The sequence below is a fragment of the Bidens hawaiensis genome, unplaced genomic scaffold, assembly GCF_021521415.1.
Source record: "Bidens hawaiensis isolate Kalapana, Puna unplaced genomic scaffold, B.hawaiensis_p1.1 tig00030532_1, whole genome shotgun sequence".
Classification (NCBI taxonomy): Eukaryota; Viridiplantae; Streptophyta; class Magnoliopsida; order Asterales; family Asteraceae; genus Bidens; species Bidens hawaiensis.
In genome coordinates, this window is record NW_027495095.1 from 50,980 (window position 1) to 76,236 (window position 25,257).

At 38.6% G+C, this 25,257-nt stretch overlaps 1 protein-coding gene across 1 annotated transcript; it reads right to left on the reverse strand.

The window, feature by feature from the left end:
- Positions 1-8,186: 8,186 nt before the first annotated feature.
- Positions 8,187-17,609, reverse strand: LOC143580597 (uncharacterized). The gene is made up of 14 exons (XM_077063573.1): positions 17,506-17,609; positions 16,360-16,453; positions 16,088-16,266; positions 15,902-15,952; positions 15,760-15,816; positions 15,194-15,314; positions 14,852-14,918; positions 14,624-14,771; positions 14,432-14,542; positions 9,042-9,113; positions 8,823-8,924; positions 8,708-8,754; positions 8,549-8,576; positions 8,187-8,438 (listed from the first exon to the last, which is right to left on the reverse strand). The coding sequence occupies exons 1-14, from the start codon at positions 17,521-17,523 to the stop codon at positions 8,319-8,321; spliced, it is 1,215 nt and encodes a 404-aa protein (XP_076919688.1). The 5' UTR covers positions 17,524-17,609; the 3' UTR covers positions 8,187-8,318.
- Positions 17,610-25,257: the final 7,648 nt, after the last annotated feature.

Sequence of the window (25,257 nt, forward strand, 5' to 3'; positions counted from 1 at the left end):
ACTCTTTCGGGCCGTTCCGCCCGATTGACCCTATCTCAACCCCTTCCGTTTCTATTAACTGGTTCAGCCCGTCTTCGATTAACCGGTTCTTCTACCTCTTCATCCCGATTACCATAACCCACATCTTCCTGCTCAAAACCTTCGTTCTTGGGCTCAACTGCCCGATTATCTCCAACCCATCTGTCTACCTCATTATCGATCTCCAAACCTTCGTTTCCATTATTACTTTCCCCTTCATCTTCCTCTTCTGTCAGAACACTCGGTTGAACATCATCGATATTTATCCGAACTCGGCGGTTGGGATTATTATTTGGAGCGGATGGTCCGGCTCGGTCAAAGTTGAGGTTTAGGTTTCGTCTTGGGTTTTGATTTCGGGTTCTAAAAGCACGATCTGAGTGATTTTGGTCATTTTGGTTATTGAAGTTTGGTGGGTCAGGTATGTTGTCTGGGTGAAACGCGTTAGTTTGTGGGAGTGGGTCTTGGTTCTGGTTTCGTTCTGGTTCTGGTTTTCGTTCTGGTTCTGGTTATGGTCTTCCATATCGGAATTTTTGTTCTATACTCGGTTCTGCCGAGCTAACCTCTCGATTTCGGGCTCGTAAATTAATGGAGACTGTCGGCCCGAATGACGGGTGTGCATAAACCTGTAATCTGCATAACTAACACAACCCGCTAAAATACAGAAAAATAAAATAAAAAATAAAAAACCAACTATAAAATTAAAAATTACTGACTAAACTAAAATAAACAAAGAAATCAAATAACACGAAAAACATTAAGCGCACTAACTCCCCGGCAACGGCGCCATTTTGATGACCGTCGTTTGAGTCAATCAAAAACCTAATTATTCTAAATAGTTAGAGCAAGTAGGGTATCGTATCACAAAGAGTATGTGGTCAATGTATTCGTGTAACAGATTTTTAATTATGAAGTGACTGATTTTTTAGTGCTGAACACACAAGCAATTTTAGTAAATGTAGAGAACTAAGAAACGAATAAATAAACGAGTTGTAAGCAGTTAACAAAGCAAATCACACCGGGGAATTCAAGTAAGCAACCTACAGTATCTCATGTAACCTAACAGAATAATTATTAACGATTAACTGAAAACTGATCAATAAGACAAAACCTTAGACATCAACAATTACTTTACACACGGCACTGATTATCAAACAGTCCTTGCCAGTGTGACTCAGTTAAGGGAAATTGTATGTTTTATCGTATTCAATCTAACCAAACAATTATATGACTAATTATCTAGCAACTGGTAACAGATCGTTCAGACCAACGTAAACCTAAACCGACCGAACACACAAACATACCAAACATCAATAATCATATATCAATCATCAATAACAATACACAAGTACTCCAAATCACATGAGAAAAACTGTAAAAGGTTACTAACTATACATCCCGGGTTCGATTCTAGGAGATTAGTCGAGCCTTGACATCATTGAATCTTCGATATGGATGATAGGAATCATATGTAGGGTCTTGGCACGAGCTAGGATAGTGAAAATCGCCTTCTTGGACTGCTGGAATCGCCTATTGGTCGTCAAAACCGAGTTAGGGTTCTTCCGAATGAACAATATGTTTATAACCTAAATTTCCCGTTTGCACACCCCATCGCGATACGCGATGGGGTCTTCAATGGTCCATCGCGTATCGCGATGGACCAGAAAAGTCAACGATCATTTTAAACCCATAGCGATATGCTATGGGTCTTCAGCCAAGCCCATCGCGTATCGCAATGGGACATGTCATCAGCAAACTTCATATCTTGTCTCGTTATTCGTGCTGGACATCCCGGGTCTTCATTCTGTGTCACAACAGGTCCAAATAGAGCACTTTAACACCCGTGACCTGATATCCAATAATACACGTATGAAGTATCGATAGTTCTAGAATAACAGTTAAAGCTAAACAATAAACGAACTAAAACATATACATATTAACCGACCATCATTATGACCTTAGGAGGGTTCGATGTAGTTTTGGGAATGGATTGGTTATCTGAGTATGAAGCTCAGATAGTATGTAAGGGTATGATAATAAGGTAAAGTCCTTGGATGGTAGTCCGGTGACGGTTTATGGCGATAAGGAAAGTTCTGGGCTTAACGTCATTTCGATGATAAAAGCCGAGGGTTTGTTAAGGCAAGGGTGCGGTGCCTACCTGGCGTATGTTGTCAACGCTACGACTGAGACAAAAGAAATGAAAGATGTTCCTATAGTGCGCGATTACCCAGAAGTATTCCTTGACAATCTTCCGGGGTTGCCGCCGGAGCGAGAGATAGAATTTCAGATAGATTTAGTACCAGGAGCCCAAATCATCGCGAAAGCACCTTAGCGTCTAGCACCGTCCGAGATGAAAGAATTTATGTCCCAACTGCAAGAACTCCTCGACAAGGGTTTCATTAGACCAAGTGTTTCCCCGTGGGGCGCACCAGTGTTATTCGTGAAGAAGAAAGATGGAAGCATGAGAATGTGCATAGACTACTGCGAGTTGAATAAGCTTACGGTGAAGAATAGGTATCCTTTTCCAAGGATTGATGATCTGTTCGACCAACTTCAAGGTTCAAGTTGGTTCTCACGAATAGATCTCAGATCAGGCTATCATCAATTAAAAGTGAAAGAGGCAGACATCCCAAAAACAGCGTTTCGGACGCGGTATAGACACTACGAGTTCCTCGTGATGTCATTCGGTCTAACAAATGCTCCTGCGGCATTTATGGATATGATGAATAGGGTGTGTCGGCCTATGTTGGATAAATCGGTAATCGTCTTTATTGATGACATATTGATTTATTCTAGAAGCGAGTCTGATCATGCAGAACATCTGAGGGAAGTTTTGGAGACTCTGAAGAAAGAGAAATTGTATGCTAAGTTTTCGAAATGCGCATTCTGGTTAAGAGAAGTGCAATTCCTAGGTCACGTGATAAATCCTGAAGGGATTACCGTGGACCCATCTAAGATTGAGGCGATAACGAATTGGAAGACTCCACAGAATCTGACTGACATACGAAGCTTCTTAGGGTTAGCTGGCTACTATAGGAGATTCATCGAAGGTTTCTCCAAGATAGCCGCACCGTTGACCGGTATGACCCGAAAGTCGATAGTATTCAGTTGGGGTAAGTTTCAAGAAGAAGTTTTTCAGGAGTTAAAGAAGAGACTCACGCAAGCTCCAATCCTTGCTTTACCCGATGGTGATGAGGACCTGGTTGTTTGTACCGATTCTTCGCATCGTGGGTTAGGTTGCGTGTTGATGCAACAAGGAAAAGTAATAGCTTATGTGTCTAGACAGTTGAAAGTCCATGAGAGTACTTACCCGACGCGTGATTTAGAGCTAGCAGCAGTAGTACATGCTCTTAAGATTTGGAGACACTACTTGTATGGTACTAAGTGTACCATCTACACCGATCATAGGAGTTTGAAGTATTTCTTCGAGCAGAAGGAACTGAACATGAGGCAGAGAAGTTGGTTAGAGTTGATAAAGGATTACGACTGCGATATTAAGTACTATCCTGGTAAAGCTAATGTGGTCGTTGATGCGCTAAGTCGTAATAATGAGGAAGTCATTGCTACAGTGAAGTCGTACCAGTTGATTATGAATTCGAGCCTTTTTGAAGAAATCATCAAAGTACAGTCAGAGGTGTTAGTAGATGAGGGGTTAGTGAAGAAAGAGAGAGTCTATGGCCAGCAAGATGAGTTGATGGAAAACACTCATGGTGTTAAGACTAGATTTGGCCGCATGTGGATCCCACGCTATGGAGATCTTAAAGGTCGAATCTTAGATAAAGCTCACAAGTCAAGATACTCGATTCATCCTGGAGCTACAAAGATGTACCAAGATTTGAAAAGAGACTACTGGTGGCCAGGAATGAAGAATGACGTGGTGAATTTTGTTAGTAAGTGCTTAACTTGTTTACAAGTCAAAGCCGAACATCAAAAGCCTTATGGGAAGATGCAGCCTTTAGAGATACCTGAATGGAAATGGGAACACATCACCATGGATTTCATAACTAAGCTACCCCGTACAGCTAAACACCATGATACCATTTGGGTGATAGTAGACCGTTTGACCAAAAGTGCTCACTTTCTGCCTATACGAGAGGCCATCTCGTCAGAGACTTTAGCAAGTTTGTTCATTAAAGAGGTAGTATCTAAGCATGGAGTACCGTTATCGATCGTGTCTGATAGAGATACTCGGTTTACTTCGAGGTTTTGGAAGAAGTTCCATGAAGCTATGGGAACGAGATTAAACATCAGTACGGCGTATCATCCTCAAACTGATGGGCAGTCTGAGAGGACAATCCAAACCCTTGAGGATATGCTACGTGCTTGTGTTTTAGACATTGGGGGAAGTTGGGATGATCACCTGCATCTGGCAGAGTTCTCCTATAACAACAGTTACCATTCAAGTATTGGTATGCCATCATTTGAGATGCTTTATGGAAGACGATGTAGGACTCCCGTGTGTTGGGGAGAGATCGGCCAGAAAGAAATGGGAAGTCTAGAAGTGGTTCAAGAGACATCTTCAAAGTTTGATCAGATTAAGGCCAGAATGAAAGCTGCTCAAGACAGACAGAAGTCGTATGCTGACAAGCGGCGACGAGCGATTGAGTTTAACGTTGGCGACAATGTGATGCTCAAGGTCTCGTCTTGGAAAGGAATTATTCGTTTTAGAAAGAGGGGGAAATTGAGTCTGAGATTCATTGGACCATTCAAAATTTTAGATCGCTTGGGTGAAGTAGCTTATAAGCTGGATTTCCCCGATGAGCTAGAAGGAATTCACTCAACCTTCCATGTTTCTCATCTGGGAAAGTGTCTGGCTGATGACACGTCGCACGTGCCATTGATGGACATTGAGGTTGATGAACAATTGAACTATATTGAGCAACCAATAGAGATCGTTGATCGCAAAGAGAAGTAGCTTCGTCATAAGGTTATACCCTTAGTGAAAGTGATATGGAAGCACCGCAAGGGATCGGATGCCACTTGGGAAGCTGAGGATGAGATGCACAAGTTTTACCCGAATTTGTTTGTGTAATAGTTAGGTTTCGGGAACGAAACCTCTTTAAGGAGGGAAGACTTGTAACACCCCAAAATTTCAAGTAATAGTGTTCTATATTATAATAACAGAGATTACTTGATTTGGCAAGGAAATAATAAATCATTAAAGGAAAGGTAAGTAGGCTAAGTAAAATAAATAATCATGGACTAAAAAGGAAAGATGGACCTTAGGTCCATGGGCTTAAGGGAGTATAAATACCCCTTAAATCCTAAATCTTTCCATTTCCATCCATTCAACACTCTTGCCTACACCTTAAAACACACACTTAAACCAAATACATCTCCTATAGCCGCCGGCCACCATCCAATCCTTAAATCGATCATAGCAACGTTGGATCTTCAATCATACAAGCAAGATAACAAGTCCACGTTCATAACCAAACTAGCCGCAACCTAGAAACATCAAAAAGGTATGTTCTCTACGATTAAAGGTTACATTTTTATGAACGATTAGCCTTGAAAATTGAACATAAACTAGATCGGGTCTTGATAGAACATAAAGTTGACAACTTGATGATTAAAATGGACGAAAAGGAGTCAAGGTTATATACGGTTCGTCAAGTGGACCCTAGATCTAGCTTAAATGGACATTTTATGGTTAAAGGTTCAAGCTTTATGCTAAAACGGTTTAGGAGGTTGAGTTGTAGGTGATTAAAGGTGTGGTTACGAGTAGTTAATCGTTATTGAGCCTAAAAAATGATTTGTGGATAAGAAAAATATGAACTGGGATCATCAGACCTGAGATTTCAGCCAAATGGGAGAATTCTTGGTCAACCGTATGGTTCTCGGTCAAACATTCACCAAGAGTTCTCGGTGACCAAGTTCTCGGCCAAGAGGGTTCTCGGTCAAGAACCAAGGTTCTCGGTCAAACCTCACGGGTTCTCTGCCTTGGAGTTCTCGGTCATCCCAGTCCTCTGTTGGGCCCAGATAGTGGACAGTTGGGCCTGAATTAACTAAACCCATAAATGTTAAGCCCATATCTAATATAGGATAAGTTAACCCATTGTCATGAACTAAAACAAACAAGCCCAACTTAGGAAGCCCTTTGGTAAACTAAAATACCAACTTAATTAGTTAGATGGTTAATTAACAAATACATATTTAACAGTTAGCCGAGCTCAGTTAAAGAAAGGAATTACGATAAACGGCGAGCACAATAGGATCCAGGTGAGTTTCTAGCCCCATTCCTTGTTATATTTTCGGGGTTGTGTGCATACTCGATGTGATAGTTAATACACTTACCTTAAATGGCAAGTGTATGCCATGTATGATTTATGTGATAGATATTATGTTATGTATGTGAACGAAAGCTTGTCGGTACGTGAACGATCTTCGGATATTGCACGTATTGACAAGGGAGGTATGAATAGGAAAAAAAAATGAATGTGTATGATATATATATATATATATACAACATATGAGTATGTAATAATAATTAAATAAAGTATATGTATGTTACGGGTATGAAAAGTCAGTATGTACGAAGATGAAGAAGTAAGGAATCAGACCCTAATAATATCTGAGATAGAGAAGAAATGGATCAGACCCTAATAATATTTGAGATAGAGAAGTAAAAAGGGATCAGACCCTAATAATATCTGAGATAGACAATAAATGGATCAGACCTTAATAATATCTGAGATAGACAAAGGAAAGAGGGATCAGACCCTAATAATGTCTAAGATAGAAAATGAAGGGATCAGACCCTAATAATATCTGAGATAGAATGGATAGTAAATATAAAGTATAAAAGTAATAAAGTATGTACGTACGTATGCAATATGAAATGAAGGTAAATTAGTGAAATAATTATTATGTATCTTCGGATGCATGATTGAAGGAAAGTGTATGTATTGTATGATGAATGATTAACTAGTAGTATGCACGTAGGTGAGTAGGATGCGGCAGCTAGCGTGAGCGGGACACATGGCAGAAGAATAAAAGTCTGGCATCTGAAGATCTGCTATGTTTTATGAGTTATGTTTGATTTTGAAAGACAAGGAGAATGTTTTAAGACATGTTTATGATTTGATAAGTAATGTTTTATGAAAGTTTTTATATTCCGCATATGCTTTTATTAACTCTGATAAATGAAACTATGTTGATGAGTAAATCCAACGTCCAAATGTGAGGCACCGGTAATGGGACCTTACACCACAAAATATCAATTGAGCGTAGTTGAATTAGACAAAAACGATTGATAGAATAAAGAATGAATAAAAAGATTTGGCGGCGTGAATAATACCTTGAGCTGAAGAACGTACACTTGACCCTAAAACCATAAGGTTAGATTAAATAAATGGAATTTGAAACCAACTTTCCACTTTACCCCTCCAAGTTCAACATATAGCACCTTGTTCCTAAAGTAATTAAATCCACTTACATAGTGTCCCCTCATGAGTTTCATTGCATGCTACATCTGTCCCCTCATGAGTTTCATTGCATGCTACATCGATCTATAAATTATTACTTCAATTAACGTCTACGCGAAATCGCGATGTTACAAAGAATTACCCTAAGTTGCGTGCAAGAAGTTAGCATGGAGCTGATATCTCTTGTACCTATGCTAAAAAATATATATTATATAAATTTTTACAAAAAAGAATTAAGACTTTAAAATTCTTAAAAGCTTGAAATATATATCAACTTTTTGTATAAATATTGAAAGAAAAGTTTCATAACATAAATTAAGTTTCTTGAAAGAAAACTTCTCACTTCAAAAGAATTTTCATATCTCAACTATAGGTACATGAGATACCATGTCATATCTAAAACTCTCATACAACATACTCTTAATTTCTTGAATTGCTCCCACTCAACTCTGAGTTATACCAAAATTTAACTGTCCTCACAATTATGGTTTTATACAAAGCTTGTAATAAAATTTGGTTTTATAAAAGATAAAATAAAGTTTTTCCGTGAATGTATCAGGCCTTCAATGCGAAGGCTACAAACATGCACCGGAAGACGCCATCAAATATCTAAAATAAAACAATTCAAAACCAAATTGAAATGTATGATATTCATAGACCCAAATAACAAATGTTATTGAAACAATTAACATAGTTAGTAGATTCCAAATGAGAGAATGTAAGGAAGTGAAGTTAGTAAAAACTAGTTCCAAGTAAACATATGACCTAATCAACATGCAAAATCATATTTTGCCTGTGTAAATGTGTATCTATAAAGAATAGCAGCATATATATAGGTTACAAAATTTATGCTGCGTGTATGACTCGACGAATAAGTTATCCGCTTGATGCATGCATCTTAAGCTTTGAATTTAATGGTGTACAACATGATGAGATGTCAATACCAGCAACCTCCATTGCATTACAGACCCATTCAGGAACATCACCCTCAGGAAACTACAAGAAAACAAATAAATCATTGAAATTAATTTCGAACACTTTTATGTATGATAATCGTGAAGACATAATATCTAAAAAAATATAACTTATAACATGCATAAACGTACCATTTTCTTCAAAAAGTCGCATACAAACCTGCGTATGAAAACATGTGAACCAAAATCAATATCATCAATTTATCACAATAAAAATAGCAGGAAAATAATGTCTTTATGCAATTATCTTGTGAAGGGAAAGTTGTATAAAAAGTTAGAAGGAAAGCATACTTTGGAAATGTTCCTTCTATTATTGATGAATGAAGGTTTCTGCTAAGCTGCAAATTTTAAAATAAAATTAATTTCTGAATCAAGAGATATATATAAGCCGTTGTAAGTTAATTACCTGCATCATGTAGTATAAGTTATGATAAGACAAAAGTTGAGAGCCCGTAGCATCTTTTGTTACAAGGCAATGAAGATAGGCCCTTGTGTAGTTTTTGCAAACCTATATTATATAAGCAACAAAAGAATTATGAAAAATGCAAGTATTTTTTGTTGTTAAAAGATAGCAAATTGTATAAATCTAAAAAACCAACGATATGATCGCAATTCATAAGCATACCATGCACTCGCATGTTGAGTCAATTGGTCGGGTATCCTCAGCCATAGATTGATGTTTAAGTTTCAGAACCCCCTGAAATCAATAAAACCATATCTGGTCATATAACCCTTACCATGTTGTCCGTGCTCCGGTGCTCGTTCGTTTAACTATAACCAAACAAATGATCGAACACGAACAATTAAACGAACAGGTATTCTTGTTAATGTTCGTTCACTAAGTAAATGAGTGTGTTCGTTTATGTTTGTTTGTGAATAGCATATATGAATGGCCCATGAAATTAAATGAACATGGATGAAAAAAAAAACATAATTGCGCAAAAAAAAGTAAACATATACATAGATCTGTTAGGCCTAAAACTTTATTAAAACTATACTAAACTGTTTCAGGCATTTATTAAACTAGACTAAGTTGCAACAAGCCTAAAAATTTAAACTTAAACAAACATATACTAAAACATAAATGAATGTAAACGAACGAACGAGACAAGTGTTCATGCTCATTTGTTTAACTAATGAAGTCCGTTCGTTTATTAAATAAACGAACTTCCCGTCGAACGGTTCACTAAACGTTTGGATCGTTTACAGGCATACATAAAACTGAATTTATTATGGGCTAGTTATCATCCTCGAAATTATTATATGTTAGACAATATATTTAGCTAGTAATTTTATATTCTCTATTCCTAATGGTATCTAAGTGTAATATCTATTCCTATATATAGGTCTTCCTGTAATTGGTTTTATTCAATAATATCAAATCATTATTCTGTGTTAATATGGCATCACAGCTAGGTTAATCAACCTAATCTTAAACCCTACCAGCCGTCAGGCAATTTTATTTTTTTTTCTCTTCTCTTCCAAACAATACATGCAGTCTCCAACCTGCAACACCTAATCTCCATCACCAACAATAACCTACAGTCAATATTCTCCACAACCTATTTGCAATAAATCATGGCTATGATCCCTGCTTTCACAACCACTGAGAAGACGGCCCATAATTCCCATAAGTTTGCTTTCAAACTCTCACCCACTAATTGTGGATTCTGGAAAAATATGATTCATCCATTCTTAGTCACCAACCATCTATTTGGTTATATAGACGGAACAATTCCCTGCCCGCCATCACGTACTGCTGCCCCCACTGACACCGCATCTATGGACAACCCTAGTTACCCCAATTGGGTTGCCAATGATGCTCATGTGAGAATGCTTCTGATCTCCACTATTTCTGAAGCATCCTTCCAACATGTTCAAGGCCTTACCTCCCGGGATCTCTGGCTCTCTCTTGAACGAGCATATGCACCACATAACTCTTCCAGAGAATACACACTAAAAACCCAACTGTTGAAGCTTGAGATGAAAGGTGATGAAAGTCCCCCTGCTTACCTTACTCGTGCACAGGAGTACGCCACCGCTCTAGCCAACATTGGAGAACCATTCAAAGACAAAGACTTAGTCATGCTTGTAGTTGCAGGTCTACGTCAAGAGTACACAGGTTTAAAACAAACTCTTATAGCTCGCTCCCCACCTGTGATGTTCAATGAATTATATGGTTTGCTAAGTGACTATGACTACATGGTCACTAGTCACACAACTACTGCTCCTCAAGCGTTCACGGCTGCCCTCGCTGGTCCTGCACCTACTCCAGCAGGTACTGCACAAAACTCACAATTCGCTGCTGTCCAACATATGGCAGCCCAATTAGGGTATCAACTCAGCCCTCTAATACAGCAGACCGGCCAATCTCAGGCCTTTATTGCAAATCGTTCCTCAAATAATTATCATGGAAATAGGCGTGGCAGTTCACGTGGTAACTACCGCGGAAATAATAACAGAAATCGAGATGATTCTCGTGGAACTGGTGGCCAAAATCGCCAACCATCTTTTGCGTGGGCATCAACGCAAAACACAGTCTATGGCCACATCCCAGCGCTGTGTCCAAACAGATCCGGTTCAAACTCCACACAGGGTTTGTCACAGCCAAATTATGCAGCAGTTATGCGGCTCTCTCAAGTATTGGCTCAGCCTCCGGTTCAACATGGAACCCTGACACCGGGGCAAATGGTCATGCTACTCCAGATTTAACAAACTTGGATCACTCAGAAGCATATAATGGTAATCACTCACTTCATGTTGGCGACGGTAATCCTCTTCCCATCTTTCATATTGGTTCATCAAAAATCTATTCCTCCAACAAAACGTTTAAACTCTAATGTTCTTCATGTACCAGCACTTAAAAAGAACTTGCTATCTGTACAACAATTTTGTTTAGACAATAATGTTTTCTTTGAATTTCACTCGTCTTTTTTTGTTGTGAAGGACGAGTCTACACGTACCATCCTACTCACGGGTCCAAGTGATCAAGGCCTTTACAATCTTCGCTTGCCTCAGTTGAAGTCTCTTCCATATGTTTCTTTCACAGCCACCAAAGCATCCTCAACAATTTGGCACCATCGTCTTGGACATCCTCATACCCGTATTTTTAATTCTATTGTTTCTAGTAATTCGTTACCTGTTTCATCCTTTTTATGTCGTGACTTATGTTCTTCTTGTCAAATGGGGAAGTCCTCCAAATTGTCTTTGAACCTTTCAAAATTCCATAGTAATAACATGTTGGATTTGGTTTATTGTGATGTTTGGGGTCCTGCTCCATCACGTTCTTTTGATGGACACAGGTTTTTTATGTTATGCGTTGATCATCATTCACGATATATGTGGTTTTACCCCTTGGCTCAAAAATCTGATGTTTACTTAACCTTTAAATCATTTGTGCTTATGGCGGAACGACAATTTAACACTAACCTTACACCATTTTTCACTTCACTTGGTATTATACATCGACGCTCGTGCCCGCACACAAGTGAACAAAATGGCATTGTTGAGCGTAGAAACCGCCACGTTGTTGAAACGGGCCTTGCCCTTTTGGCTCATTCCAACACTCCACCGCGTTTTTGGAGTTTTGCTTTCGAGACGGCTGTTTTCTTAATAAATCGTTTGCCCTCTCGAATTAACTCCAACAAATCACCCTTTGAACATGTTTTCAAACGACCACCTGATTACTCTTTTCTAAAGGTCTTTGGATGTCAATGCTTTCCCTACCTACGACCATACAATCGACACAAAATGGATTTTCGATCCACCTCATGTGTTTTTCTCGGCTATAGCCCAATACATCATGGGTATCGGTGTTTGGATCTTAATACCGAGCTCGTGTACATTGCACGTCACGTTCGTTTCAATGAACTCCATTTCCCCTTTACACCTAAACTTACCCAACCTGCCACCGAGCCAACCTCTCCCTACTACTACTCCTACCCTGACCCTCCTGAATTTCATGACATATCTTCACCACCCACCCCAACCCCCATGGCTGCAACAACCCCCACGACCAACCCAAACCCAACAACTACAACCCCCACACCCACAACAACCCCCACAGTCAACCCCGCCTCCACCTCTACTTCCGCGTCCATGTCTCAATCCACTCCACAACCTCCTCAACCACGCCCTCATCCATCCGACCTTCGCCAAAATCCAAAACCTTCAACCCGTTATGATCCATCTGTCTACCATACTTCTGCTGGTCCTTCCCAACCTTTCGAACCGTCCTCTTTTACCATCGCCAACAAATTCCCCGAGTGGCGTGATGCCATGGCTGAAGAGTTTAACGCTCTTGTTAAAAATGGAACATGGTCACTTGTGCCCCCGGTTACTAATACTAATATTATTGACTCAAAGTGGGTTTACAGGATTAAAAAGGATGCCAATGGGCAGGTTACGAGGTACAAAGCACGTCTTGTTGCAGAGGGCTACAATCAAAAACCAGGTATCGATTATCAAGAAACATTTAGCCTGGTTGTAAAGGCTACCACTATTCGGGTACTTTTGTCTCTCGCGGTTACAAACCAATGGCCACTTAGACAATTGGATGTTCAAAACGCCTTTCTTCATGGTGATTTAAAAGAAACTGTCTATCTTCGTCAACCACAAGGTTTTGTTGATGAATCAAGGCCTGGTCATGTTTGTTTATTACATAAGTCATTATATGGCCTTAAACAAGCACCGCGAGCATGGTTTGAACGTTTCTCTACCACGTTATATCATCTCGGTTTTATTGGTTCTCAAACAGACCCGTCTCTATTTATTCTCAAGAGAAAGGGTACCTTGGTGTATGTTCTTGTTTACGTGGATGATATTATTGTTACAGGGAATAATCCACAAGCCATTACTGACATCATTAAAAAGTTGGGCACTGCGTTTGCAGTTAAGGACCTTGGTAATTTGCATTATTTTTTGGGAATTGAAATCATACCTTCTGGAAAGAATCTGTGATTTAATAAACACAGCAGGTTTAGCCGAATGTAATCCGTTCCATCTCCCATGAGTAGCTCGCAATCCTTGGCTCTTGCTGACAGTCCTTTGCTTGCTGATCCTACCAAATATCGCCAGACGGTTGGTGCTCTTCAATATGCAACTCTTTCTATACCCGACATAACCTTTGCGGTCAACAAAGTTTGTCAGTTCATGCATTCTCCCACAGTAAATCATTGGTTAGCTGTCAAACGGATCTTACGATATCTTCAAGGTACCTCTAACTACGGTCTTTTTATTCGCCAGAACTCCAGCTCTACTCTTCAGGCTTTTACTGATGTAAACTGGCGTACGACCTTGCAAGCTTACTCTGATGCTGACTGGCCGGCTGTCCAGATGACCGTCGGTCCACGGGGGGATTTGCTATCTACCTAGGTTCTAATCTCATCTCGTGGAATGCTCGCAAACAACGAACAGTCTCGCGATTTTCAACCGAATCCGAGTATAAAGCGCTTGCTGACACTGTTGCAGAAATAACTTGGCTTCAAGCTCTCCTAAATGAACTCGGTATTATCTCCAAAGTCTCACCCACACTTTGGTGTGATAATCTAGGTGCAACATATCTCTCTGTCAATCCTGTATTTCATGCTCGCACTAAACATGTTGAAGTCGATTATCACTTTGTTCGTGAACAAGTTGCTCAAGGGAAATTGGCAATTCGGTTTATCTCCACACATGATCAGATTGCAGATGTTTTTACCAAACCTCTATCATCGCAAAGGTTTCTGCTGTTAAGGTCCAAGTTGCAGGTCGTTCCCCGCCCTCAACTTGCGGGGGGATGTTAGACAATATATTTAGCTAGTAATTTTATATTCTCTATTCCTAATGGTATCTAAGTGTAATATCTATTCCTATATATAGGTCTTCCTGTAATTGGTTTATTCAATAATATAAAATCATTATTCTGTGTTAATATTATACTATAAAGACAAAGGCGCAAGCATTAATTAAGTTTCACTAGAAAATAAATATGTTGTTATATATAGAAAAATGTAAAATTGTTGTAATACTACATACCTCGGGCACAAGCGCAGTGCCAAATCGGGCGGTACGTGTAGGATAGACACAGTCATACATGTCAGCACCCAAAGCACTGCAAACCACAATATCAAGTGGATACCCAACACCCTGAGAAAATACAGTCACACCACAAAATTAGGATGTAGAAAAAGGTAAAAGACTAAAACACCCTCACAACTGTTATAGTACCATAACATAACGGGGTTTGCTTTCGGGAAGTGAAGCAGCGCATTGGGCAACAACACGCCAAAATGAATCTTTATCTTCACCGCCTGCAAGGCCGCCAATTGCATACCCTGGCAAATTCCTCTCCACCAAACCTTGGACACATATATCCCTGTTAATAAAAGGTTAGAAATGAGATTAGTATTGAAAATAATTATATGAATCAAGAATGATTAAATTAATAATAACTACCTTAAAACTGGATCTAAACCGCCCTGTACAATTCCAAATAAATTCTGCTCCTTTGGTCTCTTATGAGCTGCATATGCACAATAATTATGAGCCATCACCCGTTTGCTTTACTAGTTAAATCTTTTAGATTAATCCAGGTGGCACGTTAAAGACGATATAACATAACCCACATTGGCTCATTTGTCGATAAATGGATATGGTTTAAATTTCCATCTCAACTATAAATGGATTAATAAGATTCTTTAAAGTTTAGACATTTTACGGAAAGAATATAAGCTTTTGTTTATCCTTAATCCCAACGTATATGCACAAGACCTGATATTGTGTGAAAAAAATGTTTACCTGCTATGCATCTGTCTATCCAACGCAACGTGCGATACATAGCTTCCTCAATCCGAGGACCTGTAATTGTGGTTTTCACTACATCATCAAGAGCCATAATAATGTCTGCTCCAATTCTGTTCTACAAAACATGGATATCCAGTTCGTTAATACAAAGTAAAAGATCAAGATCAATATCATCAATATCAAGTTAAAGAAACTATCCAAAAGTATTAATATATCAATAAATGAGTAACTGATAAATAGCAACCTTAGATCTACAATTACACACACACAATCATCATTGTAGAACATTTATTATTGTGAGAGATTATGCATATTAGTATTGAGGATAAGACAAAATTTATAAACAATTACCTCTGTTTATAAACCTTTTATGGTTAAAATAAGAAACAGATCAATCCAAAATATAGAAACAAAATTAAAACATGAATCTCTCTATACATATATACAGTATGTCTAGTAATACTAAAACACAACTTCATGGCTTTAAAAAAACTTCACTAATATCAAACAGTTACGAGCTTTATTAAGTAAAAAACCAACTGGCACCAACAACTACTTACTTGGATTTGGATTGATTCTTCAGGTGTTAGTAGCATTGGTTTTCCATCAACTGGCGACTGCAAAATAAATATCAAACATTAGCTACGAATAATGAATAAATTAAAGTAGGAAACAAACACAACAATGAGAGAGATAGAGAACCTGAAACGTGACACCTTCTTCCGTGATATCAGCTAAATGCAACAACGAGACCTGAAAGTGTTTTAATTCGGTTACAAAACAAAGTTGATGATAATTGTTGGAACAAATGCACGTTCCATGAAGGCATAATTAATTATTTCTATCTTGAAAACCAAACTTGTGAAGAAATGAAGAATAAAGAATTACCATCTGAAAACCACCGGAATCGGTGAGAAGCGCCCTAGGCCAGTTCATAAACTTGTGGAGCCCACCTAATTCGTCTATTAGCTCAGAAGTCGGACGGAGTGCCAAATGATATGTATTTCCAAGTATAATTTGGCACCCGATATCCTCAAGTTGGTTGGTGGTCAAACCTTTTATTGTCCCTGTTACCATAAAAAGCGTACTTATATTCCAAATAGTAGATAAACATGCAGTATGTATGTGTGAGTGCTTATATGGACAGTTCAAATTATAACCTTGTGTTCCAACAGGCATAAATAGAGGCGTCTCACAAAGAAAGTGAGGCAGTGTTAGCCGGGCTGCACGAGCACGATTGAACCTCCCAAGAATCTAGCAAGAAAAAGAAAACAATATGTTTCTTTTTGTTAAAAGAAAAGTTTCAACTGTAAATTTATAATTAGCAAAGATACACTTACACTTTACAGTTAATGATTTGATATGTAACCAAATAATCATCAGTTTAAAAAATAAACTGAGCTATCTAGTTCATGTAATTACTTTTACATTAAAAAACTAATGGAAACAAAATATTTTGGATCAAATGAGGAATTAACTAATAATTATTGTATCCTAATCTCAATAACAGAGATTAAAACTCGTTCCAATCAGATTCATTGCATATGTAATCTATACTCTATATAATTGCCTACCAAAATATCCTAGGTGCCGCTCTCTGGTTCTCATTTATTTGTGAAACCATATCATCATCAAACCCTAAGTTAATTTCTCTCCTCTACATATTCTCCATCACTGGTTACTTCCGATTACCACCCACCATCGTCAACCTCCCCTCTCATGCATCAACCACCATCGTCACCTACATCAACCGCATCTTCTTTGTTGGATTTCTCCTGAATCGTCGAGTAAACCGGTTAAGATACCACCGGTTCAGATCTAGCCGCCCCTTACCTCCTCTTTTATTTATGAAACCCTATCCAGGTCAATCTTTTTCCATTTTATCACTCATACCACCATTGGTGAAGCTTGGGCGAGTTCGTGGGGGGGGGGGGCTTCGTCCCTGCATACCACCACCACCACCACGGCAGCATTGATACCAGGTCTAGAACGGTTGTTACTGGTGGTAGATTACTAACATACTTAGTTATCTTGAATTTATAAAAACATGTCTGATTTAGTTTTTAATGTTAATGCTCTTTGATACAAACAAACGAACAGTTCAAAAACATAAAATAACATAATTGAACAAACTTAAACGAACACAAAGAAACATAAACGAATATAAACAAACACACTTAAATCACAAACTAACAAATATAAACCATTAAGATTCAATGTTTCATCCAAAAATAACATAAATTAATCAAAATAGGTTCAAATATAATAAAAACTAGTTCAATTGATGCTTGAATACAAATTCATACCTCAAAACGAAGAGCCATTGACGGGAGGAAATCGGCGGCGCGAAAGATAAACACGTGTGCCCTAATTCAACGCTGAAGGTAGAACAGAGAAGAAGAAGAAGAAGATTAATAATAATAATAAGAAGGAGGCGGCGGCAAATTAAAAATAAGTGGTTTATATACCAAACAGGTAAAGTACGTTTGTCCATGTCATCACCTTCTTACTAGATATCCGGTTGGTTTTAATATGATAAAAGATAGATAAAGACATGCCAATATTTAGCCCACTAACCTTTTAATGCACTCATTCTCTTTCTAGCCCAATGGGTGTGTGTGAATTTATGGACCCAAATGGCTTGAAATTTACATGTTTAGGTTTTGTATAAACGGGTTTGAGTCAACCCGGCAGGTTTATGAGTTGACTTGTTTAACTTGTTTACTTTATAAAAAATCATTTTATGTAATAGGTTAAATTGGTTGGGTGTTTTAAGACAAAAGAATAAAATAAAATAAACTAAAAGGATATAGACATAAAATTAATACTTACAACGTAACATTTTTAGTATAAACCAATATTAGCACCCTTGCGTTTCAGTGTGGGGGTGTAAAACCGTTTATTTAATTGTTTTATTTTAATAAATTATTTTAGTTGAAAATTAACTACTTATAACTTTGATAAATTGTGATGTAGATCATCATCCCTTTTGAAAATGTGAAATCAAAGTCGGTCTTCCACTCTCATTACAGAGTTGTTAAAACCGACACACGCGAGCTTACAATTACCGCTGCAAGCTATCTCGCTACAGACAACCAAACCTCCACCATTGTCCCCCGTCACTCGTTTTTTTGTGTTATTGTGTAGCTTTTAAATCTTCAAGAACTATGGTTTGTTCGTTTGATTCTAACCTTTTTTCCCCATTTTTAATGTTTATTATTTAGTTGAAATTTAATGTTATGACTTATGAGAGTGTGATAAACATATGCATTTTCTCTTGCATCTCCTGAAAGCTTTGATTTGTGAACACAACTTTTATATAGTGGTTACGAACTTACAATATCAGCCTTTTAAACAATGTTGTGAATTCGAGAAGCATAAAGACATAAAGTTTATCCATCAGATAATAAAACAACGTTACAAGCTTTGAATGACACTACTTTTCCTTAACATGCGACTGGCTTCTTAACACGTGCTCAACTTTCTAACGTGTGCAATTAGCTATGATTCAAGTATGAGTTTCGATCTTAAGACTGACTTAACATTCAACAACAGAGTAGACGGATGGGTTAGGGAAGCCCAAACTTTGACACTAATTGAGAATCATGCTTGGTAAAGAATCATGCTTGGTACAAAAAGTCCAAACTTTGACATTAACTGTTCAAAAAGCTCACGGCTCGAAGCTCGCTCGGAGAAAGCTCGCTCGAAATCAGCTCGATTGTAAACGAGCCAAGCCTAGCTCGACTCGATTTCTAAACGAGCCGAGCCTGAGCTAGCCCCGACTCGACCTCGCTCGATTGGCTCGAACTATTTTATTTTAATTTATTATATATATACACACACACACATACATGCATATAATTATCGAGCCCGATTATTTTAACACATGGACTTTCCTTTAATCCAACCCAAATTCCTTTCTCACTCCATTGTTCATATTCATAATTCTATATACTGAGTAACTGAGAGATGAGACTTCATAGTTCACACACTCAATAATCAGTATACGTTCCATTTTCCACCCTAACCCTAGCCGCTCATATTCACCTCGCCATCGGCCGTCACTCATAGATAATACTTCTCTGCTTAATTTTGTATTTGGTTTGGTTTAGACTTGTTGAACATATTTTGTTTTCGATGGTGTTATTAGACGTATTTATTTAGTTTGTATTTGGTTGGTGTTGATCTTAACGTCATATTTGTTTAGTTTAGCTTGATGGTTGTATATAATTTTTATTATTACAGGTAAACTCGAGCCAAATTTTTAGCTCGATTAAGAGCTCGGGCTCAAATTTTTAGCTCGATTAAGAGCTCGGGCTCGGCTCGATTTAAAACCGAGCCGAGCTTGAGCTCAAATTTTTAGCTCGATTAAGAGCTCGAGCCATGCCAGCTTGATAGCTTGAGCTTGCCTTGGCTTGGGCTCGGCTCGGCTCGTGAATAGGCCTAATTGGTACATTATATTTATAAAAAAATCCCATAATTTTCAATTAATTTTAATTGCCAATCAACTGGCATTGAGGGTAAGTGAAGATATGGGTCGGAGACCGTAAAGGCTAAATTTGAATCTGATCCCAACCGCGTTTTACCGTAACGGGCCACTTGTTTTTTTCCGAAACAGAAGATGATAGGTGTTGAGGACATATGAGTTCGCATATTGCCATTGGGTTCCGTAGCCGGACTTAAAATTTACGTTTCCCTTGAGATGAAGGTCTTTATTCGCAATGACGACGTATAGGTCGTGACGTACAAGAAAGCTAAAGTTTAAGTTGAAATTGGAAAAAGGTGGTCATCTCCGACATGCAATTGAATTGCTTGCGTCATAATTAACGAAATCATTATGATTATGATTCAATACAATAGATCTCCGTCCGTCATAAAACCCTAGCATACATTGATCCATCGTATTCCTTTTAAATTTCACGCGTAATCGAATCGCATTATTAACCTACCTAATTGAGGTACGTAACACATTGCTCTTGAATACCTAAATCAATTAGTATATATACGTTTATGAGATAGATTCAATTATAGGTGTATCGATTCGGATAGATAGTATGCTGCAGTTACAATCGACGATTGAGGAGCAGTTGATATTAAGAGCGATTAAGGAAGAATGTTCATGGGAGAGTCTCCCTAAACGTCTCCAAGCCAGTTTGAATTCAAAGGATGAATGGCATAGAAGGTAGGTTTGTTTGTTTCTACTTACTTCATTACTTGTTATTCTTCCATATTTACAGCAAACTTGTATTTTGCTCCATTATAAATTATTAGGTTAATAGAGCAGGTGGTTTAAAATTAGAGTAATGTGGCTATTGCTGGACTTATATAACAGATGCTCAAATTAGATAACAAAACATGTTAATCATGATTGTAATTCTGCATATGTTTAATTGAATTTGGCTTTCTAGTTGCACCTGCTAATTTCGATACAACTTCTTCAAAAAGTTGTTTGTGGTTTCAGGAATTATAACCTGGCTATCCAACAATAGATGTTATGATGCTTGTTTTTCTTCCTTTGCTTGCTGTAAACTTGCATTTTGTTTGATTATTGGTTAGGTTAATGGATCAAGTTGTTTGAAATTAGAGTAATGTGATGTTCAATTTTTTTTTTTTTTTTCAGCCAAAAATGATAATTTACTATAAAACGATTACAATAAAGTGGCAGGCAAACGGGCAAAAAGCTGCGCCGCAACCCCCTTTTGAATAGCAAAGCCAATCCTGCTAAAAACAAATGTCAATCATGGTTGTAATTCTGCTGGTATTTAATTGAATATGACTTGCTAGCTGCACCAGCTAAGATTGATACCACTTATTCAAAAAGTTGTTTGCAATTTTATAAATTAAAATCTGTCTATCCAACAATAGATGTTATGATTTTCTTCCTTTGTTTCCTGTAAACTTGCATTTGTTTGATTATTTATTAGGTTAATGGATCAGGTTGCTTGATATTTGGAGTAATGTGGCTATTGTTGGACTAAAAGATGCTCAAACTAGATAAGAACACATGTTAATCATGAATGCAATTCTGCTGCGACTTTCTAGTTGCATTAGTTCTTAAATAAATTCTAATATGTCCATCCAACAATAGATATTATGTTTGCAGGATCACATAGTTTACTGAAAATGCTATATTATTAGTCAAGTTAGGGATATTATTGTGGATGTGATTACTAATGGACAAAGATTAAAGTTTAGGTTGAAACTTTGTTTAAAAGGGAACCCTAATTGTTGCTGTTTGTGGGATAGAGGGAATATCTTGGTAGCAATAAAACGAATAAACAAATGTTGTCACTCAATTTTGTTGGGCGATGTGGTATCCCCGGACCCACATTTAGACAACTGCATATTAAAGGAGTTAGGGAGGTTATTTTTTTAGCCGGCCCTAACCCTATTGGGCCCAATTGGGTTCTAGCTTGTTTAGCAAGGGAGTAGCCCTAATATGCGGTCTATAAATAGTCTCTTGTACTTGTTATTATACATCACCAAAATAATACAAACCTAATTACCCCGTGGACGTAGGTTGTACACCGCAACCGAACCACGTAAAATTCTCGTGTTCTTTATCGCTTTGATTTCTTGTTCGTGTGTGCCTTTTGTTCCTAACAACTGGTATCAGAGCAAGGATCACACTATAAACCCCAGCCGCCAGTCGCCACCAAACCCTAATCAGAAACCCTAGCCGCCGCTACAGTACCGCGCCGCTACAGTGTTTCCGGCGTGTGAACAGTGCGCGCTACAGTACAATCTGTCTTTTGACCAGAAGAGGTCAAACAGTTCTGATCAGTATTGCAGGTTGCTTCCGTTAGAAACTCGGTAAAGATAATGACTGAGGACGGTAAGATCAGAATCGAGAAGTTTGATGGGCAGGATTTTGGATGGTGGAAGATGCAAGTCGAGGACTTGTTATGCCAGAAAGATTTGCTTCCATGTTTGAGAGGTCAAAAACCCGAGAATATGAAGGATGAAGAATGGGCCGATCTAGACAGGAAAGCCCTAGCAGTCATCAGATGCACGTTGGCTAAGAACGTTGCTTTCAATATAGTGAATGAGACCACTGCTAAGGGTTTGATGACCGCGTTGTCAAACATGTACGAGAAACCTTCCGTGTCTAATAAGGTATTCTTAATTAGACAATTGGTGAATACGCGTATGCGGGAAGGTGCGTCTGTTACCTCTCATATAAATGAGTTCAATTCTATCATATCCCGGTTATTATCTGTTGATATTAAATTTGATGATGAAGTGCAAGCTTTGCTATTATTGTCCTCGTTACCTGAAAGTTGGTCAGGAACAGTCACTGCCGTTAGTGGTTCAGCCGGAACCACCAAACTCACGTTCGAGGGTATTCGTGACTTGATCCTAGGAGAGGATATCAGGAGAAAGAATGCAGGTGAATCATCCAGTACTTTGCTAAGTACTGAGGGAAGAGGTAGAAAGAAAGATAAGAGGGTAAGTAATAGGGGAAGATCAAAATCAAGAGACAGAAAGGGGAGTTCAAAAACAAGAAACGACATAAAGTGTTGGAACTGTAATGAGAATGGTCATTTCAGAAGTCAATGTACAGAACCACCCAGAGACAAGAAAGAAGTGAATGTTGCCTCCTCAACAGCATCAGATTCTGATGATGCATTGATCTGCTGTATTGAGGATATAGTCGAGTCCTGGATTATGGACTCAGGTGCGTCGTTTCATGCTATCTCAAGCTCGAGAAAGATGAAGAATTTCAGACGGGGCAATTTTGGTACTGTAAGTCTTGCTAATAACCAAATCTTGGAAATTACTGGGTTGGGAGATATTGACTTGAAAACAAGTTTTGGAACAATTTGGACATTGAAAGATGTCAGGGTAATTCCAAAACTGAAAAAAATGTTAATTTCCATTGGGCAATTAGACGACCAGGGTTATGATGTAACATTCGGGGGAGGACAATGGAAGGTCGTCAAGGGTAGCATGGTAATTGCCAAGGGAAAGAAACGGGGTACTTTGTATATGGTTGAGGTTTCTGCAGGTAGTGCTAATGCAGTAACGAGTGGACCGAGTCTATCAAAGTTGTGGCATCAACGACTCGGCCACATGAGTGAGAAGGGCATGAAGATGCTTGTCGCCAGAGGAAAGCTTCCAGATCTTAAAAGGGTTGAATCTGAATTCTGTGAACCATGTGTTTTTGGAAAAAAGAAGAGGGTATCTTTTGTGAAGACAGGGAAAGCACCTAAAGCTCAGAAATTAGAGCTTATCCATTCAGATGTTTTCGGACCAACACGTGTTGAATCCTTGGGAGGCTCGAGATTCTATGTGACTTTCATAGACGACGCCACACGCAAGGTATGGGTTTACTTTCTTAAAAATAAATTTGAAGTATTTGATGTTTTTAAGAAATGGAAAACTGCTGTTGAACTTGAATCTGATCTGAAGGTAAAGTGCTTGAAGTCAGACAATGGAGGGGAGTACATTAGCTCAGAGTTCACTAGCTTTTGTGCTGAGCATGGCATTCGGATGATAAATACAGTTCCAGGTACTCCTCAGCAAAATGGAGTCGCAGAAAGGATGAATAGAACGTTAAATGAAAGAGCCAGAAGTATGAGGATAAATGCAGGGCTCCCTAAAATGTTCTGGGCAGACGCTGTTAAAACTGCTGCCTATCTTATCAACCGAGGTCTATCAGTTCCGTTGGGTTACAAAACACCTCAAGAAGAATGGAAGGGGAAAGCGGTTAATTATGAGCACTTAAAGGTTTTTGGGTGCAGTGCATATGACCTAGATCCGAATGCTGACAAGATAGATTCAAAAGCCAAGAAGTATGTTTTCATTGGTTACGGGTCAGACAAGATGGGCTACAAGCTTTGGGACTCGAAAAGCAGAAAAGTAGTCCGCAGCAAACATGCTACATTTAATGAGGCTGAGTTGTACAAAGATGTGATAAATCCAAACTCTAGGGTTCAGAAGCAACAGGTTGAATTCAAAATTGAAAACCAGAGATCTGAACCGATCCCCGAACCGGTTCAGGAACCCGCTACAGAAACTGAAGTCGACACAGTTCCTGAGTTTGAAGCTGGTGGAAATAATGAGTCAGAAGAAACTTCTGACAGTGGGAGTTCAGAGTCTGAAGACGAGGAGATCCCACAACAGCCTGACCAGACAGAAAATTGGGTCAGGAGATCCACCAGAGTTACTAAACAGCCAGAAAGGTATAGTCCCGGTCATTCCAATCCTTCAGTTAACTATATTCTTTTGACAGAAAACGGTGAACCCGAAAGCTACTCTGAAGCAGTCAAGATGAAGGATTCTCGCCAGTGGGAGAATGCTATGAAGGATGAAATGAGCTCTCTAGAAAAGAACAAGACATGGGACTTAGTCAAGCTTCCGCAGGATAAGAGAGCGTTGCAAAATAAATGGGTCTTCAGGGTCAAAGAAGAACATGATGGGTCTAAACGATATAAAGCCCGTTTAGTGGTCAAGGGTTTTCAACAAAAGAGAGGAGTTGATTATGATGAAATCTTCTCTCCCGTGGTGAAAATGACTACCATCAGACTTGTTTTAAGTCTTGTAGCAGCAGAAGATTTACATCTAGAGCAACTAGATGTGAAACGGCATTTCTACACGGTGATCTTGAAGAAGACATTTATATGATGCAACCTGAAGGGTTTCGGGTTGTGGGGAAAGAAAATTGGGTCTGCAAACTAAAGAAGAGCTTGTATGGTCTGAAACAGGCGCCTAGACAGTGGTACATGAAGTTTGATAATTTCATGGAGAGGTCGGGGTTTAAAAGATGCCAGATGGATCATTGTTGTTATCTGAAGAAATTCAACAACTCTTATATCATATTACTGTTGTATGTTGATGATATGTTGATTGCAGGATCTGATATGAAGGAAATAAGCAAGTTGAAGAAACAGATGTCCCAAGAGTTTGAAATGAAAGACTTGGGTGCAGCAAAACAGATACTGGGAATGAACATCACTAGAAACAAGAAGGCAGGTACTCTAACACTATCCCAGGAAAAATACATAGGGAAAGTGTTAGAAAGGTTCAAGATGAATGATGAAAGAACCAAGCCTAGG